The 15692-nt window shown below is 40.9% G+C and overlaps 1 protein-coding gene across 5 annotated transcripts in view; it reads left to right on the top strand.

Annotated features, from left to right (window-relative positions):
• The window catches only part of UBE2V2 (ubiquitin-conjugating enzyme E2 variant 2), a 62113-nt gene extending 56231 nt beyond the window's left edge, over nucleotides 1–5882 (top strand). For 3 of the 5 annotated variants that reach the window (XM_011945687.1, XM_011945689.1, XM_011945686.1), the window contains one exon: nucleotides 1872–5882. In XM_011945687.1, the coding sequence (XP_011801077.1) occupies nucleotides 1872–2018 (147 nt within the window). In that variant the 3' untranslated portion in view covers nucleotides 2019–5882. The remainder of the gene's footprint in view (nucleotides 1–1871) is intronic. The other 2 variants (XM_011945685.1, XM_011945684.1) reach the window with 1 other exon arrangement.
• Nucleotides 5883–15692: the final 9810 nt, after the last annotated feature.

Genomic DNA, 15692 nt, shown 5'->3' with positions numbered 1-15692 from the left:
AATTTTTTGTATTTTAGTAGAGACAGGGTTTCACACCGTGTTGCCCAGGCTGTTTTCGAACTCCTGAACTCAGGCAGTCCGCCCGCCTCGGCCTCCCAAAGTGCTAGGATTACAGGTGTGAGCCACTGCACCCAGCGTGTATATAGTCTTATATGTTGCTTGAGGTCAGCTGTAGATGACAGCTTATGGCCTTCTCAGCTCTTTCATAAGCCGGTGCATAGCCATACACATGTGTGTGGTCTGCTAGATTCCCAGGCCTGTTTTGGGGCTTTTCAAAACCTCTATAGACACCTCATTTCCCAGTATTTTGGTTACCTTCTGGTGTTTTTTTTTTTTTTAGACAGAGTCTCACTCTGTCGCCCAGGCTGGAGTGCAATGGCACAGTCTTGGCTCACTGAAGCCTCCACCTCCCAGGTTCAAGTGATTCTCCTGCCTCAGCCTCCCAAGGAGCTGGGAGTACAGGCATGTGCCACCACACCCGGCTAATTTTTGTCTTTTTAGTAGAGGCGGGGTTTCACTATCTATGTTGGCCACCCTGGTCTCAAACTCCTGACCTTGTGATCCACCCGCCTTGGCCTCCCAAAATGTTGGGATTACAGGCGTGAGCCACCGTATCTGGCCCACCTTCCTGTTTGACTCAACTTTTTTTGACAAATGCCCAAGGTAGGAGGTGATTGAAGATAGGTGAGCTCTGAGGTCAGATAAAAGGAAAGCTCTGTGAGTGGAGTTTTCCAGGGAACTGCAGGACAGGTCAAATGCTGACAGTTAACTGAGAATGGGCTTGCAAGGAGCTCCATTCCCATTCTGTTGCTCTTTCACAGAAGATTAATTTGGGTCGGGTGCGGTGGCTCATGCCTGTAATCCTAACACTTTGGGAGGCTGAGGCAGGTGGATCACTTGAGCTCAGGAGTTCGAGACCAGTCTGGGCAACATGGCGAAACCCCGTCTCTATGAAAAATAGAAAAATTAGCCAGGTGTGGTGGCGGGTGCCTCTAGAGGCTGAGGCAGGAGAATTGCTTGAACCTGGGAGGCGGAAGTGGCAGTGAACTGGGATCATGCCACTGTACTCCAACCTGGGTGACAGAGCGAGACTCTCTTTCAAAAAAAAAAAAGAATAAATAGGAATAGTGCATAGAATATATTGGAAAGAAAAATCTGAAAGAAGAGATCAGCTTAGTAGCTTTCGTCTAAATCTCAGTGTGAGGTAATTCCCCAGATTTTGGGTAGTGGCATTGAAAATGGAGAGGAACCTTTTTTTTTTTTTTTTTTTTTTGAGACAGACTCTCGCTATGTCGCCCAGGCTGGATTGCAGTGGCCGGATCTCAGCTCACTGCAAGCTCCGCCTCCCGGGTTTACGCCATTCTCCTGCCTCAGCCTCCTGAGTAGCTGGGACTACAGGCGCCCGCCATCTCGCCCGGCTGGGTTTTTTTTGTATTTTTTTAGTAGAGACGGGGTTTCACCGTGTTAGCCAGGATGGTCTCGATCTCCTGACCTCGTGATCCGCCCGTCTCGGCCTCCCAAAGTGCTGGGATTACAGGCTTGAGCCACTGCGCCCGGCGAGAGGAACCTTTTGACCTTACTCCTTTAAGAAGGAGTTGGTAAATTTATTTACAAATAGTTATTTAATATAACATTTATTTCTGATGACCAAAGTTCACTATATGTTTTATATCTTTATATTTTCCCAAAATATTAAACTAATTATGATAAAATATACTAATTATGGTATTAGTAATTTCATAGTGTATGTTTTGTGAAAATAGAGGCAAGCTATGAATTTTCAAAGTCATTCTTATTAAAATACACTTAACAAATTGGTGCCATAGTACTTTAAACTTGCTAGTTAACTGTACTCTTTCCTCCCCTTTCAGGTGGATGCCCGGAGCATACCAGTGTTAGCAAAATGGCAAAATTCATATAGCATTAAAGTTGTACTTCAAGAGCTAAGACGTCTAATGATGTCCAAAGAAAATATGAAGCTTCCACAGCCACCAGAAGGACAAACATACAACAATTAATTTTAGTGGATCTCAAACTTGTCTTAAATCAACAACCTTCTACTCATGTTAATGTCTTGATTAAATATCACAATGAAAAATACCCACACATTAAGTAAAAGAATTCCAGCTGGTAAACATGACCTGGACATTTGTAAGAATATATTTAATACATGTACACCCATTATGTTTTCAGGTAACAGGAGGAAAAATGCAGCACAATTTTTTTTCTCTTGTTAAGGCACTGTCATTTAAACATAAACCTGGAGTACTCGAAGTAGAATTCAGGTTTACAAGATGAAAGCGTGTGGAGAAGTGTCACATGGCAGTGGAAGCATGTGTGTTTCTAAAAAGTGAAAATCTCAAGAAAGAAAACAGAAATGGCATGCTTTACCCATCTTGCTTAGTGAAAGAAAGCTGCAGTTGAAATTGTTTAAAAAGTAGCAGGTACAACGAATATTGTCACAGATGTGTTAATTTTTGAAGCGGTGTGGGTGCTGACTACTAGTAGTATCAAAAATATGTTCAGGATTGTTTTGATACCTGTATTTATAATAAAAAATGTTGGGGGGAGTTGATGAATTTCTGTTAAAAGCTGTTCTTGTGTGTTACATGTAACAGACATGGTAAATATTTGTTTACAGTCTTTGTTTAACCATGCATTTAAGTTTAAGTGAAGTCAACAAAAAGGAAATAGGTGTATGGATATGTGATTTTGAGATTAAAGTTAGTCTTAAAATGTAAATAAAATGTGGAACGTGTCCTCAGACTGTGCCATTTCTATTATGTTGATGTAGTATATGTATAGTACCATGCTAGGGAAGCAAAAATTGGAATTATGTAGCTTTTCCTGTATACACACTTTTATTTACCCTATTTTGTGTACTTCTTGTGAATTATAATGTGCAGACTATTTCAGAAAAGAAATTATCTAGTCTAATTTCTTCTTTGGACAAGGAGGAGTCCTAGGTATTATATTTTGAGTTTGATTTCACCAGAAATAGTATTATTAAAAAGATCTTTGCATTCTGGCAATTCTTTTAGGATTATAGGTTGCAAATTATCCAAATACATATCCCATTTTTAAAATCATAACATCTTTTTTAGTTGTTTTTCTGTGAAGCTTTTGGTTAATAAATAAATTGGAGACTTTTATCTTCCAGTTAGGGCTTTTAATACTAGCAAGGATAACTTTATTCATTCCACTGTTCTCTACTCTAACAAATATGAACTCTGAAGTTGAAAATTCATTTATGTTCTGCTTTTACCAAAGTGACGTGAGGCATTAGGTCACTATTTCACTTCAAAGTACTGGATACAAAGCTTTGTTGAAAATGCTGTTTGATGAATTCACTGAAGAATATAGAAAAGTGGTCAGGTAAAGTCTCCTTTTATTTTGTCAAGCTTAATAATTTGTCTCATACTTTACCCCAGTATATATATAGGCAAACCAAAACCTTATCAAATATTAAATTAGATGTTCAAACTTTGCTTATAAAGTAAAGTATTGGCCATGCGGTGACTCATGCCTCTAATCCCAGCACTTTGGGAGGCTTGAGACAGGCAGATCACTTGAGGTCAGGAGCTTGAGACTAGCCTGGCCAACATGATGGAACCCCATCTCTACTAAAAATACAAAAAATTAGCCAGGTGTGGTGGTGGGCACTTGTAGTCCCAGCTACTCGGGAGGCTGGGCAGGAGAATTGCTTGAACCTGGCAGACGGAGGTTGCAGTGAGCTGAGATCACACCACTGCTTCAGCCTAGGCGACAGAGCAAGACTCCGTCTCAAAAAAATATATATTAATAATTGACCTTGGCTATATATTAAAATAGTTACTTTTATAGTAGGGCACATTTCTCAAACATGCCCTGAAAGGCTTTTATCAAGCAGATATAAAGTTAAAGCTTTGCGCTACCTTTTCTTGGCCAATAGTACATTAAAGTCACTGAGTTTATGTAAACATTAATTTCAACATGGCTGTTCTGTTTTATTTATCAAATATATTTAAAATGCTTTAAGATGATACATAGAGAACATACACTTACATACAAATTAGTGCATGTGTAATTTGTTAAATTTGAAATGAACTATTACCTTGAAATAGAGTCTTTAAAAATTTTTAATGGTTAAAGAAGATTAAATTGAATGAACTGACACTGTAGTCTAATGGTAACTGATAATCTGAATCCATCTCTCTGATAACCTCCTTTCCATTTTGAAAATGTGTCTTATTATACATGGAAGCTAGTAACTACTTGAATGCTGTTGGCAGGATGAGGGTCTGGGTACCTCAGTCTCTTGTCCTCTTTCCTTCCCCCAAATCTATGATTGTGAAGTTGCCAACCCCCCGCCCCCTTCTCCTGCCAAGTACATGTTGTCAGAGTCAGCCCTATAATGTTCATCTCCCCTCTTGGTTGTGAGATTATGGATCTCTGTAGAAATTTGCATGCCATTTAACCCATTTCTAAAGCAGAATCCATTCTGCATGTCACAATCAAGATGTACTTGGCAATCTAAGACACACTGGGAGACTGTAAGAGGAATTAATATAGAAAAGCTCTTAATTATAGTAACATTTGGAAGAAATTTTTCCTTTGTTTTGTAAAGTGGCTAAGGTTGTAGGAATGTGTGGTATTACCTTTTAAATGAACTGTAAAATTGCCTTAGAAATTTGTTTAAAAGGCTAGCAAGTGAAACCCTTGGGGGTGATCATATATAAATAAAGAATACCAAAAGAAATTTCTTGTCCTGTTAGGTCAGTGTTATGATTTAATGGTTTTAATTACTTAACCAATTTTAAGAATTGATCATTTTAAAAAATATTTTTTCTAGCATTCTAAAGTAATGTCTTTTGTTGTGGGTTTATGTGTAACTACAGGATTTTGTAACATAAACATTTTGAAGGATAGTCAATGGTATTTAGTCTTGGATATAAAAATAGAGAAAATTTATAGTTTTATGTTATTAAAATAATTTATCACACTTAGTGATTTGAGGTTTTCGCAGAGTAGATTTGTTTGACTCATGGTTTATTAGTCTGGATTACTTAAGAACAATATGTTGATTTTAATGTTAATTCCCACTAAATATATAATATTGATAAATACATGTGAAATTAATACTGTTTTGAAAATGTAGAGGACACAGCTGGGGATTATGATTGCTTTTTTCTTAATAGGTTTGGTGTGTGTGGCTTTGGATGGTTCTGCTGATTCATCATGGAAAGACGGCAGTGAACTGTAGCCTGCCATCAAAACTGTATCAACTCTTTTAATGAGCATGTGACTGTATTAGGTACATTTTGAGGAATATAAGTATTGATGATAAAGTCTAATATGCATAATAGGATTTTGGAGGCATTTCAGGAATTTTCCTTTTATAGTATGCTTTTTAGGCATCTGTATGTGTAATGTCATGGTATCATTTGTTGCTGGGATGGATTGAAAGGCACTGCTTTTACTTTTCTGATAAGTATCAAAATAATTTTCTAGTACCAACTTGACTGGCTTTTAATTATTGTCACGCACACACAAAATTCAACTCAAGGTTTGGGAAAAGTGTATTTTTTTCTATACAAGATAAAAGTGTCATAAAAAGGAATGGATGAATTGTTGATAGGAACATTAGCAGTTAATTTTTACCTGATACTGAGTTTACTGCATAGGAAGGAATACCTCTTAAATAATATGCCTTATAGAATGATGAAATCTTACCATAGTTCGTACTGAAAATGTTTATTTAAAAAGTATTGTGGAGTGTTGAAAATAAAGATACATAATAAGTATTTTCTGAAGAGAAAATTAATGAAGGTATTTAATGATATAGGAAATAAGTGACAAGTTAAAGTCCATTTTGTTGCAATAAAGGAGTTGTGCAAACTCAAGGAGTCAGTTACATGATTGAAAAAAATCATTGGATACGAGGAAGTTCCTATGGTGTTTATATCCTTAGTAGGATCTTTTCATCTAAAAAATTCCTAAGAATCTGCTCCACCTCATGTTTAAAATTAAATTTTTTTTTTTTTTTTTTTTTTTAGAGACAGGGTCTCGCTCTGTCACCCAGGCTGGAGTGTGTTGGTGCAATCATGATTTACTTTAGCCTTGATACCCTGGGCTCCAGTGGTCCTCCTGCCTCCTGCCTCAGCTTCCTTAGTAGCTGGGACTACACACAGGTGCACGCCACCATGTCTGGGTTTTTTTGTTGTTGTTGTTTTGTTTTTTGTTTTTGGTAGAGACAGGGTCTCATTATGTTGTATAGGCTGGTCTGAAACTCTTGGCCTCAAGTGATCTTCCTGCCTTAGCCTTCCAAATGCTGGGATTACAGGCATGAGCCACCACCCCTGGCTGGCATCTCATATTTCTGTGTAGTCTATACGACCATCTCAAAGTTTTTGTTTCAGATTAATTTGTGAAATAAATGATAAAGGCTGATAGATCTTGTTTTCTTATGAAGATTCCAGGGATTATCCTTTCTCCAGTGTTTAACTGACCAAATACCATGTAAGTGTTGTGCAGTGATCCATTTGCTGCCAAATATATAGACTCAGTGTGTGAATTCTTTTATCTTGTCCTCGTCAGTAGTGAGCAGCTACTTTAGAAATTTTGGCAGTTAAAAGATTATACAAAAGCAGAGTAGCAGAGTTGTTATTCTTAGTTGGCACTAAGAAACCAATAGTCAAAAGAAACCTGTGGTAAATAGAAAAGCAAATTGTTGACCTTATCTGTAGTGAATACTTTGCATTGCTTGTTCAGTACAGTAGTTGAGTAATGAAAGAAAAACATTGTTCAAAGATTACAAGGAGGCTTTTTTGTTTTGTTTTGTTTTGTTTTTTAAACAAGCAGTCCTCCTGCCTGCCTCAGCCTCCCGAGCAGCTAAACCACAGGCACACACCACCACACTTGGCTAATTTTTAAAAAAATTTTTGTAGCGGTGGTCTCACTATATTGTCCAGGCTGGTATCAAACTCCTGGCCTCACGCCATCCTCCCAAAGTGCTGGGATTGCAGGCATGAGTTACCTTGCCCAGCTCAGTTTTTTTTTCCCCCTTTTAGTAATAGATTACAAGGTAATCAAAAATTCACATTATCATGAAATGAGACTTTTTTTTTTTTTTTTTGAGATAGAGTCTCGCTCTGTCGCCCAGGCTGGAGTGCAGTGGCCGGATCTCAGCTCACTGCAAGCTCTGCCTCCCGGGTTCACGCCATTCTCCTGCCTCAGCCTCCTGAGTAGCTGGGACTACAGGTGCCCGCCACCTCGCCCGTGCTAGTTTTTTGTATTTTTTAGTAGAGACGGGGTTTCACCATGTTAGCCAGGATGGTCTCGATCTCCTGACCTCGTGATCCACCTGTCTCGGCCTCCCAGAGTGCTGGGATTACAGGCTTGAGCCACCGCGCCCGGCCATGAAATGAGATTTTAACAGGACATCTTCATATTAAAATGTAGTAAAATTAGTTTTAATACTGAATGTCCTGTTTTTTCATTTAAAGACTTTCATCCATTTATAATTAATAAACATGATACTTGCAAATGCTTTATTATATTTGATAGCCCTTGAGGCTTATCAGCCTTTAACTTGAAGAACAGATTTTTTCCACAGTTGATAATTGATAAAGATATTGTTTCATTCCTTATCAAGCCACATTAGCCACTTAAGTAATGGTGGTCAAATGTTCTGATTCCATCCATTATTATAAATTATCTTTTTGTTGCTATAATATAAAAAAATCTGGATAATTGCAGTGATTATTCAGACAAATTCAAAGTGGGTGATGGGCACATTTTCAGTTATCCTAATACTCAAGTGAAAATAATTGAGTTCACAAGAAGAGTAAATTAATTGCATTGGTTTTTAAATTTTAGTAACATATGGATCCCTTTGAGAAGGAAAATTCTTGTGGACTTAGTATTGTCTTGAATTATTTTTATTAAACTATTGTTTAATGCATACATTGTTTGAACTTAGGCTCTTAGATTTTTTTTTTTCTTCTTCTTTAGACCTGTAACAAAACTGCAAGTTCTTTTAAAATTATAAAGTGGGCCCGGCGGAGTGGCTCACGCCTGTAATCCCAGCACTTTGGGAGGCTGAGGCGGGTGGATCACGAGGTCAGGAGATTGAGACCATCCTGGCTAATACGGTGAAACCCTGTCTCTACTAAAAATACAAAAAAAGAAAAAAAAAAATAGCTGGGTGTGGTGGCCGGCGCCTGTAGTCCCAGTTACTCTGGAGGCTGAGGCAGGAGAATTATTTGAACCTGGGAGGCAGACGTTTCAGTGAGATCACGCCACTGCACTCTAGCTTGAGCAGCAGAGCAAGACTCCATCTCAAAAAAAAAAAAAAAAAAAAAGCTTTATTGCTAAAAACTAGGTAATTTTTTATGAAATGAAAATTTTATTGAGTTCTGTTTATCAAACATGTTGGCATGCTTGTTATTAAACCCTCCATATATGAAGTCCTTATAAAAGGCTACTTACTTGGTGCTTGTATGTAGATGATAATATTGAGTTCACAGGTAAATATATGTACATTATTGTCAACTCTTCGTAACAGAGATGATGATCAAGTCTGCCGGTCCCTCATCTGGCACCTCCTATCTGGTAGAGTCTAACTACCCATTAGCATCATGTTCTAAGCTGAACTGGATAGTAACATGGATAAGTGAAGCCATTGGCATGATACTCTAAACCGAACTGGATAGTAATAGGCAAAATGAAGCCATTAGCATAATGTTCTCAGCTTAACTGTATAGTAATATGGATAAATAAAGCAATTATCACAATGTTCTAATTGGTACTGGATAGTAATATGGATAAATGAAGAGCAGTCCAGAGGAATCTACTGCAAATCCTAGGGAAAACACCTGTTTTGCCCTCTGCCCTGTGACTGTGGGCAGTTAGCCCCGTAACCTTTAGTTTATTCTGTAAAGGCTGTGCTTGCCTCTGAGTTGTCATGTAATGAAATAACATGAATGGGTTTCATCACAGTCTGATGCAGAGTGATCAATAAATGGTAATATTTCTTAATGTTACTAATCTAAGAACGCTTAGTCTATGTTTGCATTTGTGGCCGGGCACGGTGGCTGATGTCTGTAATCCCAGCACTTTGGGAGGCTGAGACAGGCAGATCATGAGACATAGAGATTGAGACCATTCTGGCCAACATGGTGAAACCCCATCTCTGCTAAAAATACAAAAATTAGCTGGGCGTGGTGGCGTATGCCTGTAGTCCCAGCTACTCAGGAGGCTGAGGTTGCAGTGAGCTGAGATCATGCCACTGTACTCCAGCTTGGCGACAGAGTGAGACTCTGTCTCAAAAAATAATAATAATAAAATAAAATATACATTTGCATCAAGCCTGTACTTCTATGTAAAGAATGGGTTGGTTTTTTAAAAGAGGTCATATGGGACGCCATTAAGGCATTTGTGCATTCTGAATTCAGTTAATTTCTGCCCATGGTCAAAGGTGAACAGATAGGCTTTTGGATGTTTGTGATAGGCTTCTTGATGCCCCCACACTGCTGAGAGGATACCCCCACACATCTTGCCGCAGGGGCCCTGGTGGATACATCTCAGGTTGGGCACAATTGCTTTGGTACCAGCAGCAGGCCATTAAGATGAAGTCCGTTGGAAAGAGGTAACTTACTGGTAATGGAAAGCCAGGTTCACAAAGTTTGGGTTGAAAAGTCCATGGTTTAACTACATTATAATAGAAAACTCAATTCTTCATATATGCAACCTATGTAAAGTAACTTGATTAATTAGAAAAGGGAGATTACATTTTAAGCTTATCTTTTCCACTAGTCACTTGTGAATATAATCACAGTGAAGTCATATGAATTGTGAAAGAAAGTCGATTTCTACTTTTAATAAGCATCAGTGGGTGGTGCTTCCAGCAAATCTTGAGACTAGGGCTTTTGTCTTATTCTTGCCTTTGGGCAGGCACTGTTAGATGCTGAAGATACATAGTCTCTTTTCTCACATGTACAATTTGGTGGAACTTAGAGATAGGCTCTTTATTTATTTATTTATTTAAGATGGAGTCTTGCTGTGTCACCTAGACTAGAGTGCAGTGGCACCATCTCAGCTCACTGTAACCTCTGCCTCCTGGGTTCAAGCGATTATCGTGTCTCAGCCTCCTGAGTAGCTGAGACTACAGGTGTGCCCCACCACGCCCAGCTAACTTTGTGTATTTTTAATAGAGATGGGGTTTTGTCTTGTTGCCCAAGCTGGTCTGGAACTGCTGGGCTCAAGTCAACCTCCCTTCTCCATCTCCCAAAGAGCTGGGATTACAGGTGTGAACCACAATGCCCAGCCAGGACTAAATTTCTGAGGTTGTTGAAAAGCGCTACAGCAAGTGTTATTAATAGCTTGTCTTTAAAGGAGAATATAAACTATGCCTACATATAACGAGTTTGCTCCTTATCCTGGTGTTTGGTAACTGTTAAAGAGATTAGCCGAGGCCGGGCGCGGTGGCTCACACCTGTAATCTCAGCACTGTGGGAGGCCCAGGTGGGCGGATCACGAGGTCAGGAGATCCAGACCATCCTGGCTAACACGGTGAAACCCTGACTCTACTAAAAAAATAACAACAACAAAAAATTAGCCGGGCGTCGTGGCGGGCGCCTGTAGTCCCAGCTATTCGGGAGGCTGAGGGAGGAGAATGGGGTGAACCCAGGAGGCGGAGCTTGCAGTGAGCCGAGCTGCGCTCCAGCCCCAGCGACAGAGTGAGACTCTGTCTCAGGGGGAAAAAAAAAAAGTTAAACCCTGTGCGGTGGCACACGCCTGTAATCCTAGCACTTTGGGAGGCCGAGGCAGGTGAATTGCTTGAGCTCAGGGGTTTGAGACCAGTCTAAGCAACATGGTGAAACCCCATCTCTACTGAAATACAAAAAACTGGGCATGGCCGCGTGTGCCTATAATCCCAGCTACTTGGGAGGCTGAGACAGGAGAATCGCTTGAGCCTGGCAGGCCAGGTTCTATTGCATTCCAGCCTGGGCGACAGAGCAAGACTCCATCTCAAAAAAAAAAAAAAAAAAAGTTATATTGTTGGTTGGGTGCAGTGGCTCACGCCTGTACAATCCCAGTACCTTGAGAGGCCGAGGTGGGTGGATCACTTGAGCCCAGGAGTTTGAGACCAGCCTGGGCAACATGGTGAAACCCTGTCTTTACACAAAATACAAAATAGCTGGGCATGTCCCAGCTACTTGGGAAGCTGGGGTGGGAGGATCACTTGAGCCCAGGAGGTTAGCAAGGCTGCAGTGAGCTGTGATCGCACAACTGGACTCCAGACTGGGTGACAAAGTGAGACCCTGTCTCAAAAAACAAAAAAAAACGTTTTTTACACTTTTAGGTTTGGGGGTACATGTGATGGTTTGTTACACAGGTAAACGTGTCATGGAGTTTTGTTGTACATACTATTTCATCACCCAGGTATTAAGCCTGGCATCCAATAGTTATCTGTTCTGCTCCTCTCCCTCCTCCCACCATCCCACCTCTAGACCCCAGTGTCTGTTGTTTCCTTCTTTGTGTTCACAAGTTCTTATTTAGCCCCAGTTTATAAGTGAGAACATGTCGTATTTGGTATTCTATTGCTGTTAGTTTGCTAAGAATGATAGCCTCCAGCTCCATTTATGTTCCCACAAAAGACATGATCTCATCTTTTTTGATGGCTGCATAGTATTCTATGGTATATATATACCACATTTTCTTTTATCCAGTCTGTCATTGATGGGCGTATAGGTTGATTCCATGTCTTTGCTGTTGTTGTGAACAGTGTTGCAGTGAACATTTGCATGCATGTGTCTTTAAGGTAGAATGATTTATATTCCTCTGGGTATATACCCAGTAATGGGATTGCTGGGTCAAATGGTATTTCTGGTTCTACCCTTGATTTATAATCCTCTGGGTATATACCCAGTAATGGGATTGCTGGGTCAAATGGCAGTTTTGCTTTTACCTCTTTGAGGAATCGACATACTACTTTTTACAATGGTTGAACTAATTCACACTCCCAGCAACAGTGTATAAGTGTTCCCCTTTCTCCACAACCTCACTAGCATCTGTTGTTTTTTTGGCTTTGTAATAATAGCCATTCTGATTGGTGTGAAATGGTATCTCGTTGTGGTTTTGATTTGCATTTCTCTAATGATCAGTGATACTGAGCTTTACCTCTTAGACTCTGGACAGCCCACACATTCTCGGGAATAGTTTAGTCTTGACAAAATGAAAACTGGAGTAGTCAATTTCTTAGACACCTTTGGTGCTAACTTAATTTCTCAGTCATTTAATCTATGTGTGTGGTGTGTGTGTGTGTTTCGAGACAGGATCTCACTGTGTCACTCAGGCTGGAGTGCAGTGGCGGTATCTCAACTCACTGCAACCTCTGTCACCTGGGCTCAAGTGATCCTCCCACCTCAGCTTCCTGAATATCTGTGACTACAGGCACGGGCCACCACGATCAGCTAACTTTTGCATTTTTTGTAGAGACAGGGTTTCAGCATGTCGCCCAGGCTGGTCTCCAACTCCTGAGCTCAAATAATCACCTGCCTTGGCCTCCTAAAGTGCTGGGATTACAGGCATGAGCCACTGTGCCCAGATAATTTTTGCATTTCTTGTAGAGATAGGGTCTTGCCATGCTGCTCAGGTTGGTCTTGAACTCCTGAGCTCAAGTGATCTGCCTTTCTTGGCCTCCCAAAGTGCTGGGATTACTGGCATGAGCCACTGTACCCAGCTAAGTTTTGCGGGTTTTGTGGAGATGGAGTCTTGCCATGTTGCCCAGTTTGGTCTTGAACTCCCAAGCTCAAGTGATCCTCCTTTCTTGGCCTCCCAAAGTGCTGGGTATAAGGCATGAGACACTGTGCCTGGCCTACACTGTGTATTCTAAGAGCATAGAATGCTTTACGGTGTATGGAACCTTGCTGGTCCTATGGGAGACACAGAAGTATAGTTTTATTCACATGTAGTGTACAGTCTGTCTTTTGAAAGGATATCATTTTGGTATAGACCAGTGCTTCTCAGATTTTAATGGCATTCTTGAGGGTTTGTTAAAGTGCAGATTCTAATTCAGTAGGTCTATGGTGGGACCTGAGGTTCTGTTTCTTACAGGCTTCCCATGATGGCCACTGGTTGGTAAACCACACTTTGAGGAGCAAAGGGCTTAATAAACAGTGGTTTGGGAGGAGGCTTAATGGAAGTGTGTCTGGCGGGCATCGTGAAGTAGGAAATGCAGACCATGTTTGGGGTGCATATACTCAAATTCTCTTTACAGAGGAGCAAGCACGGTCTCACCACAGTGTCCTTGGCTGTTTTGGTTTTGTCTCCCTAACTCCCTGCCCACTCACTTTTCGTGGCCCTCTGCTGGAACTTCCTCTCCAGCCCCATACTTTTGACTTGAGACCTTCTGACTCTCAGAGCCTGTGTATTTGGTATATTTGTGTGTGTGCAGGGATGGACATAGAAGGCAATTTCACCACAAATATTTAAATTTTAACATTGCCACATCACGAAAATCAGTTTCTTTTTAAATGTTCCCATCTGGGCTATGTATACAATAATCTTTATGATGTCTCTGGCACATCCCCTTGCTGAGCTTGGGCACCTTGTAGATGACCTGTGGGTGCACACCTGCAGCACTGAGTCTTCTGGGCTGTATTTGCAGGGCCCTTCACCTGGTGGGCATTTCCTGATGCCACCTCACAGATTCTAACCTTCATCTCCGGGCACACGTACCCTTTCCGCAGGCCTGGGAAACTTCTCCTCCTCATCCCTGTTTCAGGCACATACTGCTTCCTTTTGCAGAACGAATGAAATTTATTTCAGGGAAAAACATAGTAGGTAGGTTTTATATCCCAAAAGTGTCCTTCCATCTGTTAAGGCCAAGTTTAAATGTTACCTTTTCAACTAAAAAATTGCAGGTCATGCTTATTTGTCTCTCCCTCAAGCTGTATTGATAAAGGCAAATAATGAGATGGAAGTCACAAAGTGTTTGTTGTGGTGTGTGTGCCATGCTCACCAGCACCAGCCACCCTGCCTGCTGCCGGCAGAGTACCTGGGTGTGAGGGTCAGGGCAGGCAGAAACAAGCTGTGGGGTGAGGTAGAAATGCCAGTGTACAGCGGAAGGGCGCAGCCCCTTGCTCATGTCTCAGCACTGCAGAACTGTGGGGTGGGGTGGGGGGGCTTTAACTCAGTATATACTCCTGAAAAATTTTTAAATGACCAGGACCAATAGATATGTGACAGATAGATACAAATAGATAGTAGATATTTGTCAATTTGTGAGGTAGAAAGCCTTGTAATGTGTTCTAAGCACTACAAACATTTTTCTGAGATTATGTTGTTATTTACCTAAAGTGCCTCTGTTAGCACTTTTGGTAGAATATGACTTTTCTCTAATTTTGAGATAATTTCTTTTGTTTTGTTTTCTTTTTTTATCCTGAGACAGAATTTCACTCTTGTTGCTCAGGCTGAAGTGCAATGGCGTGATCTCGGCTCACTGCAACCTCTGCCTCCTGGATTCAAGCAATTCTCCCATCTCAGCCTCCCAAGTAGCTTGGGATTACAGGCATGCACCATGACGCTTGGCTAATTTCCTTTCCTTCCTTTCCTCTCCTTCCTCTCTTTCTCTCTTTCTTTCTTTCTGTTTTTTTTTTTTTTTTTTTCGGACAACGTCTTGCTCTTGTCCCCCAGGCTTGAGTGCAACGGCACGATCTCGGCTCACTGCAACCTCTTCCTCTTGGGTTCAAGCGATTCTCCTGCCTCAGCCTCCGGAGTAGCTGGGATTACAGGTGCCTGCCACCACGCCCAGCTAATTTTTGTATTTTTAGTAGAGACAGGGTTTCACCATGTTGGCCAGGCTGGTCTCGAACTCCTGACTTAAGGTAATCCATCTGCCTTGGCCTCCCAAAGGGCTGGGATTATAGGCATGAGACACTATGCCTGGCCTATATATCATTGTCATTATATAGTCATCCTATAGTCATATAGCACTGGAACTCATGCCTCCTATCTAGCTGTAATTTTGTATCCATGAGCAAATCTATCCCTATACTCTCCCTCCCCCTACCTTCACCAGCTACTTATTTTAAAGAATTAACAACAACAACAAGAAAATCCTGTAAGCCAAATGTAAGCTCCTTGAATAGCTCTTAGTTCTGCAGTCTATTTGAATTCTCCCATGTTTTAATATTGAACAGAGCAGCTGAACCTGTAGCCTGTGTACTGTGAATGGCACACTTCCCCTAATTATCCTTCAAATCATGGAGCAGTGACCACTCACAGGGTTATTGTTGTTTCCAGGATCCTGCATCTGTTGAAACCTTGGATCTCTGTTCTGAATCTTGCCTCCTGTGATTGCTACTCACACCTTTCCCTCCCCGCCCAATTGGACAGGACCCTGATCCCTTAATCCACTAATGAAAGCTCATATCCTGTAAGTGATATCAGCTTTTTGGGTTTGGCCAATTTTACTGAAGACTTGTGCTAGTGGAGGAGGGTTGAAGCATAGTTTAACACAAGGACATCAATGTTTTTAAAAACTCATGATTCTCTCCCAACCATGGGCTGGGAGAAGATAATGGAAACAACAAAACTACACTGGCCACAGTTTTACTAGGAATATCCTTCTGCCCATGGAAGCCACACCCCAGAACCCAGCGACAGATACCTGGATGTCTACCACACATAAAGCACTGTATTCTTTT

The sequence above is a fragment of the Colobus angolensis genome, unplaced genomic scaffold, assembly GCF_000951035.1.
Source record: "Colobus angolensis palliatus isolate OR3802 unplaced genomic scaffold, Cang.pa_1.0 Scaffold243, whole genome shotgun sequence".
Classification (NCBI taxonomy): Eukaryota; Metazoa; Chordata; class Mammalia; order Primates; family Cercopithecidae; genus Colobus; species Colobus angolensis.
The sequence above is the reverse complement of the archived record's forward strand: the minus strand, read 5'-3'. Positions and strand labels throughout refer to the sequence as shown.